Genomic DNA, 17,490 nt, shown 5'->3' on the forward strand with positions numbered 1-17,490 from the left:
TCGCCATTCTGATATAAATATTATATGCGGTTATAACTTTCTAGGGTAGGACATTCATTTTGCTAGCTAAAATCTTACTTAAAGCTGAAAGAATGCTAAAGGTTTGGATTACACCATTTGAAGATAATAAAAGTGAAATTCAGACACAGATGTTTACTCAAAATAGCACTTTAACGTTTTTGCCTTTGTCATATTCCATCCAGCCTTCATGTTGTCCTATACTGTTCTTCTTAATTACAACAACGTTGTTAGCTATAACTACTTACTTTTAGATTAATTGGTTAAAATAATTAACCTCATTACGTTGATAAGCTCGCATGGTCGTATGGCATGGTCGAAATACTTTTTAACTGGTTAAATTTTTAAACTATTTCAGGTCCCATCAACTGTCTTTTGGTTATAATAAATTCTTTAACAGTAAGTTCAAAGTGACAGCATCATCGTATTAATCATTTGACGTTAAGATGGCTTCGCACAGTGAACAGCATAATAAGTCGCTTGGTGACTACTTAAAAGAAGTATCTGATGGCTTGATGACGCTTTATAACCAGAACGATGGCTCAAACCGTAATGAAGGTGATCCAACTGAGGAAATTCCACATATTGGGAATGCAAAATCCGCTTATACATCTGATCAAACGACACAGAATAAGTCTCTTTCGCAAATTGCTGCAAACGTTTTAAGTACAGAAGAATATCAACAGCATCGTGATATTAATTTACCACAAGAAGGTACAGACTTAACTGCCGTTGAAGCTCATGGCAATGATGGTGGTCAAGATAACGATACAAACATTCAACAAGAGCTTTACGATAACGTGGCTACATCAGGCCATTTACTTAGTGCATCTGGTCAGGCAATGAAAGACAGCAATAGGGAAAATGAGATTTCAGACAATCATTCGGTATGATGTATACTTTCTGTAACATATTATATTGATAAGAATGACCTAGACAAAGAATAATAAATCTTTCTGATATTACAGAGTCAACTAGATTAACATTAGATTATCATTTGAAGGCTCCACTTTAGGATTACTAATTAGCATTTTGCTTTTTTAAATCATTGAGTATGATTTCCTTTTTTACTAAAAGTATTCTTATGTTTACCATTATGCTATCAACCAACGAACGTTACTATTTCCTGTTAGGGTAACATTTCTGGAGATGTTGCACACTTGGAAGATGTCCGCTATCAGCTGCAAAATGCTATGAAATCTGCTGAGCCCAGTAACAGATTATTGGGGCTCGCTACGGAAAAGTTCACTGCTTCCGGAGATAACCAATTAGATGCACTACTAAACCGTGTAGGGGGTGATGGTAGAAGCATAGAAGATGCTCAGTTTTCGATTGATCGACATGATTGGTAATTAACATTAATATGGTTGGCAAATTTAGACTGTACTGAATTAAATATTTATCGGACATTCGAATATTCACTAAATTTAATCGCAAGAATTAGCTAGTTATCATCCGTTTAGCTTTTACCGTAGTTTATATTCCTTTTTCTAAATCTATTAGTGGACTACATTTGATTTATTTAATTTTATTAATCTCTCCTCTTTCAGGTTAAGTTCCATTGGTCTTGATTCACAGGTTCTTCATGCATCAAATGGTAATTCGAGTGAAATATTTACGTTAAAACAGCAGTTAGAAAGCGAAGTCTATCGCAGAAAGGCAAGCGAGTATTGATAGATGTAGACTAACAAAGATTTATTTTGTTAGCGCTATTGTAATTTTAACATTAAACTATTTTTCATCTTTAGCACTGTGAAAGTCAAATCTATTCACTTAATGCAAAGGTATGAGACTAATTTATTAAAAACATTTGACTTTGTCCATGTAGTTATAAGTATTCCAATGCTGTAATGACCTTCCATTTAATACTATTGTAGCTGTTGGAAATTCAGCAACAGTTAGCAGTTGCAAGGTCTTCGGAGCGAAAAAAGGATATGATGATTGAACAACTCGATAAAGTAAGAATACGTATCTTAAATTCTGAGAATTTAGATGCTGGTGATACATTAACGTTCTGTAACGTCTTTACTTTCTAAATTAAGTTACAATTTAAAAAATAGTCCGTAGGCAGTGTTCTTGAAAAGTGGAAATTGCGTGACGCGGAAAGAACTGAATCAATTAAGAGATTAACCAATGAAAGAGATACCATTAGACAAGCGCACCTTCGTCAACAAGAAGTATGATCTAAAATTTTCCATACGTATATTATTGTATCAGAAATCATAATTATGTCTATTCTGTTTATCCTCTATCATCAATTAAAATGTATTCATAGGTTCTCTCAAAGTTTGAGCAGGACATGGCTCAGGCTGTAGAAGCCTTTTCAAAAGAACAAAAACGAGCGAATCAAGCTGAAAAAGAGAAGCAAATACAAGTATACGCTTTTAATACATATGCTTTGATTTGAACTCCCTTTCACACTATAATTGTTCATTCAGGTTCAGAAGTTATTGCAGGAAAGAGAACATATCAATCAAGAAAAAGAACGTCATCGGATGTTAGAGGTTGAGCGAAATCTTATCCAACAAAATTTAGAAGCAGTATGCAATGAGAAAAGCGCTTTAGAGAAATTGCTGGAAGAGGTTAGTACGTTCTAATCGACTTGAATTTAAAAGTTTGTTGTACGCAGTGCTAAAAATCTTTCTGTATCTTAGGAGCGATTATTAAGACAAACTATGCAGCAAGATTGGTCTATTAAGGAGGATAAGTTGAAGGATGAACAACGTCAAATGTCTAAAGAAGCAAAAGTAGTGAACGAATTAACATATTTTTGACATGGCGTTAATATAGTTTATAAAACTTGTATTTATTACTAATCTCCTCACTTTAGGGTGAACTTGATAAGTACAAAGCATTATTTAAGGTATCATAATATGCATCGTATTGTTTATAATCTATTATGATCTATGAAATTGCCCAATTTATATAGTAAACCCTATTTGCAGTTTAAATCTTGCTATAATTTCTTAACGAAGAATTTATTCATATAATTAGGAAGCGGAAGTTTCTATGGAATCTGCAGATAACGAAATACATAAGTTAAAAAATGAGTTAGATACTTCGAAACGAGCTTATGTGAGTAGATGGGTTAAATATTTTGTATACAGTAGTAACTTTTATCGTCTATTACGGTTTTTACTACTGTATGGAAAGATACAAAGTGTTCGTAAGTAATTATTGATTTTCATGCAATTAGGAGAGTTTAAAGGTAGAAATGAGTCTCATGGAAGCTGAGCATGAAACAAGCCTTAGCAAACAAAGGACAGACATTGTTTCTGAACTTGAACTACAGGTAAAGAAGTATACCGTATAAAGATATGATAATGGTGGTACCGATCGACCCTTTAATATGCTTTAAAATGGTTGCTAGTTGTCTACTAAGTTAAAAGAAACTGAAGAAACAGCTGTAAAGAATATTTCTCAGCTAAGAGACAATCATAAACAGCAGGTTTTTATTTAAAAATAATATTATGTTTAGTCAACTGTACTTAATATTAATTGGCATTCAAATGTTTATTTTTTAGATTGTAACCCTTAAAGACAAACATAAACAGGAAATAGAAGCATTAGCGTCAGAGTATTCGCAGGTTATTAAATGATCTTGACCTTGCTACTGCTTGTATATATACATTCCACTGCTACCTCTTAGTTATGTATTTACATACCAGGCAGAATACTTTGATTTCTAACAATTTTTTGTACACCTTCAGTGTGTAGTATAATTAATTAACAAGTAAATTTAATGTATATGTACGGTACTAAGATCCTTGTATATATTTTGCATACAGGAAATGACTTTGAAAGCTAATACTTTGAAAACAACTATAGATGACTATGAAGGCCGGTATGTATGCTGATATTGCGTAAATATTCGATGCCCACTAGAAATTGCTAATGCGAGAGTTTAATTGTCAAACTGCTAGACTACAGTCATTACAGAATCGTTTAACTGAAGAAGAACAGTATCGTAATGAAAGAGAAAGGCAGCGGTAAGTCAAACTTTGTCTTCTAATTAAAGAAATGCTGCTAATATGAGATCAAATTTTAGGAATGATTTAATGCTTCGTCTTCAAACCTTAATGCAATCTCATTGTAATGAGGCTGTTAAGTTAATTGGAGATTTATTACCGTCATCCATAAAGGTGCTAGCGCTTATTTATTATTTCAAACGATTGCTCACCGCTAAGGTTCCATTAACAAGTTTTATTATTTTTGGATACAGCCATTAGCGGTTGATGAAAAGATAACTTCTACCAAGGTAAATTTATTATGTAATGAGAAAATGGAAGCAGATGCTACTATATTACAACATCAACCTGTAAGCTCGTCCGACGAAAAAACATATGATCCAGTTTCTAATGAGAACCGTAATGTTAACCAAAAAAGTAACGAAGTATCTACTCAGAACGAGGTCCAACCCATCAGTGAAAAATTAGATAATCTTGGTATTATGAATGAAAAGAGACCTTTAATAAATCCAGATTTAGGGAATCACCATCAGAATGAAAGTGTTTCCTCTGATAGCAACACTAATATTATTCGTAGCTATGGTAAGTAAGAGCAGTAACAGGTATCGATACAATACTTGTAGTCGTATGAAAATGTATTAAATTCTCAACTAAATGTTATAGTAGTAGTAATCAAGTCAGGCATTGTGAAATACTGTAACATATCAAGAATAACACAATACTGTAAATTCGTTCTAATAAAATCAATGTCAGAACTTATACATTTATCAGATGTTCTTATCAAATGTTGAGTATTTTATATACCTGCTATTCATTGCATCAATTTTAATTGATCTAGGAAATGATCTCAGCTCAGGCTCTTATTCTAATAATTATGCAAGTTCCAAGCCAAATTTCACTAATAGCTTCAAGATATCGAATTTTAAAACAGAGAAATTGGCGGATATTAGTAGATATCTAAATACAATGCCTAGAAATTCACAAGATGTATCTGATCAGATTTCAACGAATGCCAAGCAGAATAATCAAACAAGAGTCCTGGCAAATAGTATTAATAGTCGTAACATGACACCAACAAAACAAGCAAATACGGACTTAATTCTAAATATACTGGATACAAATGCAGCTAACGAAAATAACGTTACACGATCGAATATTGACATGGTAGTTTAGTTATTATTGAAGAAAGTTGCGATTTCTAAGTTTGTCTTAGTTATTTTACGCAAGATTTTATAACTGAACCGTTTTATATTAATATCAAAATTTTATGTGATATTGTTAATTTTTCAGAGGCCTATTCAAATTCCCATTGAACCAGGAAATACAGAAAAATCTACAACAAATTTATCGAATTTGTACACTGCAAATATGTAAATATGACCACGCCTCACACATTACAGTATTTTGGTATAACAACATCTCAACGTTGATACTTACATTCATTTTATTTTTGATTAACTTTATAAAGAAATGCTGGTCAGATAAATGCCGAAAATATAGACGATTTACGGCAAAATGAACTGCAACACTATGTTGAAATGGTAATCGATCTACCAATTAGCTTACTATATTTCTTAATGAATATATATAACGTTAAGATTTTACAATAGTTACTAAAGCATAGAATTGGTTATTTAATCGGTTACAGCTACTTCAAAAACCACCTGGTCAACCGCTAGAGACGGTAATGTCTTAAATGCTTCTAATTATTTATAAAATAAGTTGCTTGCTTGTTTTAATCCTAATTTTATAACTATTAAGGATATGTTGACAAACAAAATTGGTGATAGCGATCAAATTGGACTTCCCTCCGGATTGATCGCTATTCCGAAATCTACTGATGGTATTGATCGATAAATGTGTCTAATGTTTCTAAGACATTATCTTTACTGATAGATTTTTTGCTAAATTAATAGACTATGTAGCAAATTTAAATGAAAACAAGAATGAATCATTTCATTCTTCAGCTTTTCAACATGTACCTTCTGGTTATGCCGGATCGATTGCGGCGACGTCACAAGGTATGATGCTGTACTGTGGTATACGGTTGTACCCAAGGAATCTTGATAGATGGAGTGCTGCCATCTTACCTTTTGATTTTATAATTATGTAGTATCGCCTTTGCTAATTTAACGATTTTTCTTAAATACATGCAGCTATGAAAGGACAAAATAGGGCAGTATCAGTACAAGATCAATCCTCAAATATGGAATCTAGCAGTACTGCTATAAACACAGACTCTAAGTACTTGTCAAATCTAGTTAATATTTATCGAAATATGTCTAATAATCCAAACCAGAAGCATCTATCGTTTGACAACGAAGCCAACTCAGTAAATATGCAGCCAACCTACTTGAGGTATTGCATTTGGAAGAGTAGACTTCGTGTAATATCCAGTTAAAATTTTCGTTTTGGATATGCGTTGACTTAATTTTGATCTTGTATTTTATAGCAGTGCATTACTATTGGTTATGTTATTACAATATTTTCTTATTACGGCTAAAATTTTAATTTTAAAGTGAAACTTTGGGGGGTTATGAGCAGCAAGATTCCAGCTTGAACTTTCGCACCTTTCAACATCCGAGCAATTTCCAGCCAGATCATCAAATGGAAGAATTGCAGCCACTAAGTGATATATCTATACAATATCCGAAAGGAAATGAAAGGAATTATCCTAGGACCCAAGACACTACTTCAAGACACCAACAGGTAACCTAGCTAAGTAGCTGTAATGAATTCGGTCATCAAGTTTCCCTTTTTCTGAGCATTATTTTGTAAACTGCTTTATTTGAAAAAGCCGTCTGATAACATTAAGGCAGCGGTTGGATTTAATCCGATTTCGCCACCTGAGCGAAAGCGGCCATATAAGCAACATCAAAGTAAGCAAGCTAATACAAGTGGGCGAGAGACTAATATTGTTCACACACGGTCGTCTGCGTCTAAAGTGAGTCAACGCTCCGTAAAAACGGATAAAAAAGCTTCTGGTGTGGCGAGCCGATCAAATAAAAGTACAGCATGGCGTTGAATAGCTAATATAACAGTTGACAAGTACAATTTGTGTACCCAATATTTAATAATTTATAGTACAGCATTTTTATCCAACGTCAGTAATAGCAGGTTATTAGCAAAATTTTTAAAACGTTTCATTGTCGATAACCAAGATTAATGTATGTCGTAGAAAAATAGCAAATAATGAAGTTCTAGTGTAGAGTTTAAAGGGAAATTGAGATTTGATGTTGTAGTCATAAAGCGGCAACTGTATACTGAACGATAACTTTAGCTATTTATTACCGGTATAAGAATGCCTTCATAATGTAGAGTAACTTATTCGGATATAATCATTTTATCATTTTAAGCCATGCTGGCTATATCATAGAATATAAACCACCTTATTTGACATTAGTTAAGTATTATATTGTAATATATTTATTCATCGCTCAATGTTTAATCGATTTCATTCCTTGTTATGGCATTGTACATACAGTATATGAGTACGTTTGTATTTTTCTATATGCTACTGTACTCTAAATCATGTATACTTGCTTGTGCCTTGATTGATGTTAGTTTTTTGCAGTTTTATCATTTCTTATAATAGCTTTTCTCTTATTCCTGTGCGATACCATAGGTTATAAAATTAAGGTTCTATTTGACGAGTTGATGTACGCGTAATAATGCAGTAATCATTGTACAGATTTAAATTTTCTTTAATTTGCCTGTCAGACTATTACTGTATCGATACCTTAGTGGATTTGTAAATGACAATGAGTATATGTTGTATAATTGACACATATGTGACAATGGTTCCTATTAACAGTTTCGATTAATTTCTTGATGTAAATTTTAAGAGATAAATACTGTATTCTCCTTTTTAAACATTAAAAATATACATGTACTCGTATGTTTCGACATAGCATCGTACAACTTTGGGATCGGGTATTTCTTAACTGATTGAGTAATAATTCATTTCATGTATGCTATTGTCGTTTACAATAGCTATCACTGCAATTACACCTAAATAGTGATATCGTCTACTTAATTTTATCTATCTCTTAAACTAATGGAGCCTATTTGGACAATTTTATACCATTTTATATTGGTTTTTAATAGATTGAGGTCATGAATGAATCAGTGTAGTTGAGGGTTTCTACAGCAGAAGGTCTATCTGCTCGTAAAGTTATAGTAGGTGTTTCTATGAGTCTACTATGCATATTATGCATATTATGATTGCAACTTTTTTAAGGCTTATTTAGTATAATCCAGTAATAAACAGAATTTTGTCGTACTCACAGTACGATATCAATACCAGTGTATAATTCTATTTTATTAATTAATTATACTAGTCGAATACCCGTTCAAATGAACGGGTATGCATACTACGCAACACATTCCACTGAACAAAATTTAAAGCTAAAGCCAGCTAGGTTATCAGACTATGTATGAATCCCTTCTTAGTGTAAGATAGCTAGCTTACAATTTAACGGTGCAGTGTTTCGCGAATAACTTGCCATATTGTCAATTTTGGGGGAGTTTTTACTTGTGCATATCTAGTACTGAACTGTACAGTACTGTACGCCATTATAATAATTTACGAAATAAGTGTTGATTTATGTAAGGTACTATAGAGTACAGTACTTAACCAAGGACTACCAGAAGAGAGAATTGATATTAAATACTGCATAAATGTCAGTACTGTAATCCGTCTGAGTACTCAGTTCGCATGTGTTTATCATCCAGTACAGTACAGTACTGTACTGTAGTCCTTGAGTGTACTGTACTGTACATTAGAGTCTTGAAGTAAGGATATCTACTGTACACTGTACAGTACGCTCTACAGTAGAGCACTGTACAGTATAGTACTGTACAGTACATACAGTACGTACTGTACTGTACTGCACCTCAAGGAGTTTCCGAGTCATTCAGTTGTACCGCGTGCATTTCCAGCTAACACCTTGCCAAAGGTTACGAACCAAGTTCACCACCTTTGACATTTGACATTCTCCGTTAATTTCTATCATATTAATAGAACTGTATCATTATTCACTTAATTTATGCCCGTGCATGTTGATAGACTAGTACTGATACTGCTCAGAAATAATAGTCATGCTTTCGAGGAACAATATTCTACAGGATCTTACTATAACAATTCTAAACGTTTAAACTACGGCTCGATGAGGATAGGCTGACTAAGTGGCTACAAGCCCATGACCACGCCTAGTACAGTCTCTGTTCGTGTGTAGTACTGGCTCGATCAGTTTCAAGATAATATACAGTATATATAATAATAAATACCCGTATAACATAGAATCTCTGAAATTCATCGGTTGACTTACAGGTTTGAAAAAAAGTAAAAGAATAGTGAAATGGCTTTAAGAAAACGATTCGAGAATAAAGTAGTAGTTATTACTGGATCGACTGAAGGGATTGGTTTTGCTACGGCTCAAAGGATAGCTGCAGAAGGTGGCAGCGTATCCGTTAGCAGTCGACATCAGGAGAAGGTAGATAAAGCAATTCAACTATTACGAGATCAAGGCTACACCAATACCCTGGGCAGAGTTTGCGATGTTAGTAAGGAAGACGATATTAAAGATCTTATTCAAGCAACCGTTGATAAATTTGGCGCTATTGATGTACTCGTATGCAACGCTGCAGTTGCTTTTGGCGGACCAGTCATCAAAACATCCAGTTCAGTATGGGATAAGACATTCTCAGTTAATCTTAAATCTGCTTTTACGCTTACCAAGGAGGTTTTGCCTTACTTGAAACAACGCGACGGTAGCAATATTGTATTGATATCGTCTATCTTAGGTCATAGCCCTATGCCAGTGACTGGAGTTTATAGTGTATCTAAAACGGCAATGTTTGGATTAATGTTGGCACTGACCAAAGAATTAGGCAGATATAAAATTAGAGTGAATGCTATTGCACCTGGTGTCATTGCTACCAAAATGAGTCTAGGCCTACGTCAAGGAAGTAACGAAGATTGGGTCATGCGGGAAACGCCTTTAAGGCGATATGGTCAACCTGAAGAAATTGCCTCTGCTGTAGCTTATGTTTCATCTGATGAGGCTGCTTATGTAAATGGCAGTACAATTGTAGTTGGTGGAGGTTTAGGAAGTCGATTATAACTTTATACGCTAAACGATCATTATGATACGGTACAAAAATCACTAACTAAATAAACAAGTTTTAAATTACTTAGATATCCTATCCAACTACTGTACTGTAATGCGCAGTATCGAACAGTCCATTTGACATGAAGTAGTACGCAAGCTTTTATTAGATTATCTAACATGTTCTATCGTCCTCTACGAGATATTTGATCTCTATAAAAATTTAGAATGGCTTGTTATGGTGCATCTCAAAGCAATAGAACTAGCGATACAGTTTTTACTTCTTCTAGCTTCGTAAAATAGCAAAATCCCTTTTTTATCATATATCTACTCCAACTGATATTAGCGAGCTTAGTTTCAAATTAATTAAAACGTTACTTTCCAAAGATAGTATCACTGATATGTTCTATATCTTTTTTTATAAACATCAAGCTGTTGATATTAAAAACGATAATACAGTGGTCGATTATAATTATGTAATAGCTTATCAATAGCTATAATTTATTACTTTTAATTTATGATTCGCAAATCTATAAAATTCGTAACTAAAATAATCTTTTAATCCAATATAGAAGCGCATTCTTATAAAAGTCTTATAATAGAAAAGTCAATATTGTATCGTGTTCCAAATCAGAGTATGTACATGTCGATTTTTTGAGCCTCTATTATTATTAAATAGCAAAAATTGATACGAGAAGTAGTGAATATACTTATTAATTAGCTGTTAATCTGTTCAATTCCCAACTGAAATGGGTGATTTCACCGATGCATTATCATCCTCATTTAAGCGTCCATTTGGAGTACTTTTAGGTACTTGTAAGCGATGCTTTGGCCTGTGCTTTTGCTTATCACTTTCAAGGTAGCGAGGTGGTGCTAACTGTTCTAGTCGTGGCGACTTGGGATAGCGTAGGGTAGTTTGGGTTTTATTTAGCAATTTCCTAACATCATATTTACATTTAGAAATTATTACATAGATTTATTAAATTATATACAACCTTCAGTTTATGTCATGTAAAACTATGTACTGTACCTGATGCGCTTTTTAGCATTATTTAAAAATTCTTCATTCTCTAATTCCATCTTCTGAGCTTTGGATAACTCCGGTGTTTGTTGAGGGTGAATCAACTATAAAAAAGGTTATCAATAAAAATAAAGCCCATGTTATATGTATGCCTATGCATACATGTTTCATGATGTATAGGCCACATCATTGGAGTTAATTGGTGTATAAGACATACGATTTGCGATTGTTGGTCTATCGTAGTTAACACTAACTTTCTATCCTTACCTTAAGTTTAACGCCTACGTTAAATTTACAGCTTCTTGCTTGAGCACTGAAGGACAGATAGACTTTATCCTAAATAATTTACCAAAAGCATATTAATTTACCGCTTTCCCCGGATTCATTAAACAATCGATCGACATATAACAAGGTAAACTTAATTATAGTTACCTGCCATTTGCAACGAAGTGCAACTTCTTTGGTGATTGCAAAACAAATTGGTTGAAATGGTGGCGCATGAATATGAGCATTATTTTTATCCAGGTGTGAATCAAGATCCCAATTCCATTTCTTTTTACGCGTACCATTAGAATCCGCAACTTCTCCGCCGGTCGGATAAATCAATAATCTGTTAAAACAGACAATATAGTAATATAAATTTACATGGAAAATGCTTGATTACATAGTATAGATTAGACGATGGTCAGGGATTGATAAACTACTGACCTAATTCTGTTATTACTATGATAGATACAACTATGGCCGGACGGATTAAATAGGGCTAATATTTTTTGACTCTCAGATAAGGGAGCATCCTAGAGTAAATATTCGTATTGGCATAAAATAATGTTATTTAACATGTAATGAAACCATTGAGTTTACAATTTAGTCTATGATACCTTACCTCGAGTACAACATAACTCAATCCATTACCATGGGCACTAATACCTATAGCTACATTACCTGATGGATAACTGATTAAATACGCAGTTAAGGTAAAAAATAGTCAATATACATTTAATCCTTAGTAAAGATGTCAAGCTGCCATTTTACATGAATTATAAAGATACAATACGGATCCCGTGCCATCAGGAAGTAGAATTAAGAACAAACTACCATTCTCATAAAATTTTTGAATAGGTAATTGATTTCCTTTTGCCTATTTCAATTTATGTATGACATTGAACATTTCAATACCCACATAAATGTTTCCTTTCAGATTTAATATCTACACTTTAACTATGGTTACCAATAGATAATATTGACTGAATTACTAATTATTTATAATTATGGTTAATTGCTACCTTTTGTTGAAGAAAAGCTAAATTAGACGGCAATTCTGTCATAAATGACAATTTTTCGTCGTCCTCGTCAGGATCTATTTCGTCTTCAGGTAAAGGAGAAGGTATAACTGTCCATCCTTCTTCTAAGCAACGATTTGAAGATAGGGTATAATTGATTGTTTTAATTTGTCGAGCAACTGCAATAATATAGGAATAAATATAGATAAATATTAGTTCCAATAGTACAGTAATTTATGCTTTACTGTGATAAAATAAGGATGTTATGTATTGTAATAAGTAATTAACTTACATGCATAGTAATTCAGGTTACTAATTGTATTAGCTAACTGGCGTTCTCTTTCACGTTCTCTCATTCTATTTTTGAGTAAATATTAGAGTGTAAATAATTATGTACAGATATATGAATGCAACTGTGCGTAACTATGCAATCTTTAATAGACATACTTTTCTTGTGCTCTTTCTTTCGCTTCTCGACGAGCCTGCCGATTCTTAAATGGTGCATGAGGGGAAACATTAATCAGCGCATCACCTTCTACGTCACTTATATCGCTATCAGCTTGATCAGCATCTGCATCTGGAATTTCATTTCGTTTACTACGAGCACCTTTACTTTCACTAAGTTCGTGTAAGTATAGAACGAATTGGTGGTAATCTGGGCAGCAAAATAGCTGTAAAAATAAGATGAAAATGAGAATATAACATTGTTGTATTCACAGCTTATAAATCTTATAATTTTTTCATATTAAACTTACCTTTTCTGCTGGCGTTGTTTCAATTTCTTCTATAGTTGGAAATTCTTTAATAATAGCTAATCCACAATAATCACAAATTCCATCACCTTGTGCATCACCAATAGAACTATGAAAGCTAGCTACTGATTGAGACGTCATCGGAGTTTGGGCGTCGACTCTTAGAGTTACCGCTTCCGATTCTCGATTATACTTTAATATAGATGGTGGTCCTACTGCAGCAATTGCATCTTGCTCGTTATCTATATAATTGTCGTTGTCATCTTCATCGGACGAATCTGAGCTAAATTCCATAGTCAGGACACCGAAAGCATCAGAAATTTCAGATGTAGAATCTATTTTTTGGGATGAAATTGTACTTGATGGGGTATTGTGCCTACTAAATGCTTCCTCCGGTATTGTGCCACTTTCTGCATAATTTTCATCAACTACTTTAACATTGGCTAGTGCTTCTTCAGCTAGTGACCGATGCTGCATTGCTTGGCGAGATTCTGTGATTCCATCAAGCACATTAAAATTATGCATTGTATACGATTTAATAAATTATAGAAATCAAATTACATCGTTATAATACAGTATTACTTTCAGTTTACCTGGAGATTGGTTGCTTCCAGAATCTTCGTTATCAGAAAGGGCATTGCCTCCTTTGACTAAATTATGCAATTTCCAATCTTCCATCCAGCTCCAGTCAGTTTGAATTTCAATCGTTCTTTTAGTCCTATCCTCATTATATGTTGCATTGACTATTCCGTGTTCTCTTTTAATTTTGAACGTTTGAGGTTTAAAACTAACTACAGGCTTGCGAATATCTCCGTGTCGAAAGCGTCGATGCTGTTGTGAAGATAAAGTTTTACGTTTAGTGCCATCTGCACTAACAGCATTCCTTGTAGTAACGTTAATCTCTGTTTTAGAAGCATTATCGTCATCAAATGGTTTAAATTCTTCGCTATGTCTAATTGATAGATTAAAAGAAAAGTATTATATTTTTCAGCAATGATTTTAATTTAAAAATAGAGCATACATTTATCATAATGTCAATACCGTCTTTGAAGTATATGTTTTCCTTCTGGGTTATTAAGCATTACGACTTTCTTTTCTTTCAATTCTTCATCTTTAGTCGTATTTTTTACGTTGGTATTACTTTCGACTAGGCTGTAATTGCTTTCTTCTTGTTCTATTTGTAAGCATACACAAAATTAGCGTATCATACAAGTTTAATAGTCGAGATCGCAAGTCACTATGGAATTAGTATCAAATATCTACCTGGCTTTTTGCTTTCTTTAATCGGCTTAATATTAGGTAAAACAGGCTTTGGCATTTGTTGTTTTGGTGTAGCTGAACGCTCCTTTGCAATTATATCTAAAATTTCCGAGTCTAGCCCTTTTACCAACTCAATAGTTGGACTTGAAGGCTGAGCCGTTTTAACAACATCGAGTATAGGCAAGACTGTCAGACTTTTAGATTCTGATATCGATTGTGCTCTCTTTCTTGGATTTGAAACCCAATCATTTATATTAGAGTAGCTTTTTGACCGCATACGACTTGTTGTTGATTGTTGTGGTAACGTGTCTTTATTTATTAGTTCTTCTGGAATATCTGCGATACTCTCTGATCTTGTTTGTCGACTTGATGTTGTGGAGGAGTCATTCGATTTTAATTCAGCTCGCTTCAACGGTTGATTAGAATTATCAGAGCTAAGAGAAAATGTGACACTGTGCGATCTACTTCTCCTAGGACCTCGACGAAGGGCAGAGTTACTAACGTTCTTTCCGTCATCAAATGGTTGATTTGTAGCGGATCTTGTTTCACGAGACATTATGTAAATTGTATCGATTGACTATATGCATAATGAGTAATAGTAATAATTTTATGAGGATAGATCATTGAAACATGTTTTATGTCGATGTGTTCATACGCAGATAAATTGTATAATAAATAACTACATTTAATAAATAGTTAAGGTTGGATTCCATTTAAGTCAATTACATACGCGTATATTGAACGTAAACCTGTAGTTGGTAACTCAGCTTAACTTTAAGCAATCATATTATAGAGGCAAGAGAAAATAAATTCATAAGCAATTAATGAAGCACTTTTCTTCTATATTAAGCTAAATTACCTCTCTAGACAAAGTCTGCTATCTACATATATGGATTGTAAACCGATTTATTTATAATCTTTGAGAATTGTAAATATTATAAAAACTGAAATACTATCTTACTAAACGAAAATTTTATTTAAGCTAAAATTTTAATCGTATCTGTTGATAGATTAAATATCAAACTTTCATTTGTCAACCCAGTTATTTTTATCATCGCTATTGCAATTATCTCATTAAAGGAAAGGGTAATCAGTGTCTCTATCTGTGTTTAATCTGATATAAAATTTAAAATACCGTTTGCGTTTTATATTAATTCAATAACCGGATATCGCAATGCTTACCTGGTATGTGACGTATCAGATTGATCGCCTCAGTTACCACATATTCTTATTTCGAAACTGACTGATTGAATGATGAATATTGGTGCAAGCTATAACAAAAATATATAGACCGAGGTAAGTTAAATGTTTATATTGATCCATTATACGGCGAATTAAAATTTGATTGAATACAGTAAATTTTCGACTTAATTGCTTAAATTATCATAGTCTATATGATATATTGTCAATAAGCAAATTTAATATGCTTCATAAGTAGCCATAACTCTATTCATAAAATGACGAAGAAATGTGATGTTTAACTAATAAAAACCCTGATTATGCTTATAATATGATATACACACTTACGCCTCGATGACCGTTAGTATCCATATACAGATGCACGTTTATATAGAATAACTGACTATAGATATAGATAGTTTGCTACTATACCACTAAAATATCTAAATTTTTCGGGTGCTACTTACTTGTAAAAACAAGGGCAGTTTAAGTCTTTATAGGCTAATTTACTTGGGTATACGTGTATTTCAATTTGTATGACAATATGTTATTAACAAGATAGGTCGATACTACCACTAAAAATTTGGCATACTGTTAGAGTAGTTATCGGATATAAGTTTACGCTAACCTAACCTAACCTAAATTTGACTCGAATCCTATATTAAGACTTGTACAGAATGGCAACAGAGATCTCATTACCGAAGGCTTTCAACTTTACGTTGCCACGACAACCATCTGACACCGTTAAAAGTGTCACCGCAAGTGCGCAGTACGATAATACAGTGAACACAAGACTACACAGTGCACAGTGCACAGCACAGTACAATACACTGTAGACATTCGCCGTGTACTGTGCACTGTACATTGTAACTATGTTCAGAGTTCAGTACGGTCCACACGGTCCGACTCCAGTCCGCCTTCGCGCCGAACTGTGATGAACTTCGTACTAGAGTTAGAATAGAAAAGTTTTGTACTGTACTGTCATAATGACAGTACTGTACAGTACAAAACAGTGTCATTTAGCATTTAAGCATTTGCCATTTGGGTAAGAAAATTTTTAGGGTTTGCAAATCTCTAGTGAGTGTACAGTGTACACTCACGCACAGTTCACTTACTGTATTGTACAGTATGGTCAACTTGGCCATCTGGATCTGGCAATACAGTACGTAGTTCATACTGTCACATACTTGTACATTCGAAATGCAGTAGAACTACGTACAATACTGTATGGTACTGTAAAATACTCCGTCACTGCAGCGTACTGTACACTGTACAGTACAGCTGCTATTTTTGTTTCAATTTATTATTTGCAAAGACTATGCACGCCTACCATTTACTAATTTCGATCCTGGTATCGAAATTGTAAAAATACTGTACCGTAAATAAATTTAAATAAGTTTTGTAACGATAAAACTTGTTTATTGCTTATTAAAAAACAAATAAATAAATAAATATCAATGGCGGGCCAGGTAAAACACCACTACAGTACTGTACTGTACAGTACTATACCGTACAGTGTACAATGTACAGTACTGTACATTACCGTAATCATGAATAACGAATATTAATAAATGATCTTTCCGAAAGAACTGAGTATGCGCAGCATGCACTAATAAGTAATAACTACTGTACTGTACAGTGTACAGTACAGTATTTCGCCTCTTCAAGATACTGTATCTACAGTACTTGAGTTCTGTACAGTACAGTACCACTAACCCTTAGTCACTACAGTACTGGGATTCTGCTTGGATTCCAGCAATAACTGCCAATTGACGATTATTGACACAATTACAACCACGTACAAGCAAAATGAACCCTAGCCAATCATTTGCCAGCTTGCCGGTGTCTTCACGTGCCTTTTGATGATGCTGAACAAAGTGTTCTATCGGTCATAGATCA

General features: G+C 33.6%; 3 protein-coding genes across 3 annotated transcripts; 2 read left to right on the forward strand and 1 right to left on the reverse strand.

Moving 5' to 3' along the window:
- Nucleotides 1-464: 464 nt before the first annotated feature.
- TRIADDRAFT_60224 (uncharacterized protein) lies at nucleotides 465-7,011 on the forward strand (the record flags this gene model as incomplete). Its single annotated transcript, XM_002116155.1, has 26 exons — nucleotides 465-905; nucleotides 1,152-1,366; nucleotides 1,569-1,596; nucleotides 1,767-1,802; nucleotides 1,896-1,976; nucleotides 2,079-2,195; nucleotides 2,294-2,392; nucleotides 2,457-2,600; nucleotides 2,673-2,765; nucleotides 2,849-2,881; nucleotides 3,013-3,093; nucleotides 3,215-3,310; nucleotides 3,389-3,466; nucleotides 3,543-3,605; nucleotides 3,807-3,862; nucleotides 3,942-4,007; nucleotides 4,067-4,205; nucleotides 4,241-4,568; nucleotides 4,825-5,150; nucleotides 5,277-5,356; nucleotides 5,455-5,527; nucleotides 5,748-5,829; nucleotides 5,903-6,007; nucleotides 6,143-6,344; nucleotides 6,506-6,695; nucleotides 6,784-7,011. 26 exons carry the CDS (start codon nucleotides 465-467, stop codon nucleotides 7,009-7,011), a joined length of 3,480 nt encoding a protein of 1,159 aa, XP_002116191.1.
- A 2,335-nt stretch (nucleotides 7,012-9,346) lies between these two features.
- Nucleotides 9,347-10,111, forward strand: TRIADDRAFT_60225 (uncharacterized protein; the record flags this gene model as incomplete). The annotated part of the gene is made up of 1 exon (XM_002116156.1): nucleotides 9,347-10,111. The coding sequence occupies one exon, from the start codon at nucleotides 9,347-9,349 to the stop codon at nucleotides 10,109-10,111; it is 765 nt and encodes a 254-aa protein (XP_002116192.1).
- A 718-nt stretch (nucleotides 10,112-10,829) lies between these two features.
- Nucleotides 10,830-14,968, reverse strand: TRIADDRAFT_60226 (uncharacterized protein; the record flags this gene model as incomplete). Its single annotated transcript, XM_002116248.1, has 14 exons — nucleotides 10,830-11,034; nucleotides 11,127-11,221; nucleotides 11,385-11,453; nucleotides 11,550-11,727; nucleotides 11,826-11,914; nucleotides 12,004-12,062; nucleotides 12,153-12,258; nucleotides 12,404-12,579; nucleotides 12,693-12,757; nucleotides 12,848-13,071; nucleotides 13,156-13,643; nucleotides 13,746-14,104; nucleotides 14,194-14,326; nucleotides 14,416-14,968. 14 exons carry the CDS (start codon nucleotides 14,966-14,968, stop codon nucleotides 10,830-10,832), a joined length of 2,799 nt encoding a protein of 932 aa, XP_002116284.1.
- Nucleotides 14,969-17,490: the final 2,522 nt, after the last annotated feature.

This window comes from Trichoplax adhaerens, genomic scaffold (assembly GCF_000150275.1).
Source record: "Trichoplax adhaerens TRIADscaffold_14 genomic scaffold, whole genome shotgun sequence".
NCBI classification, from domain to species: Eukaryota; Metazoa; Placozoa; class Uniplacotomia; order Trichoplacea; family Trichoplacidae; genus Trichoplax; species Trichoplax adhaerens.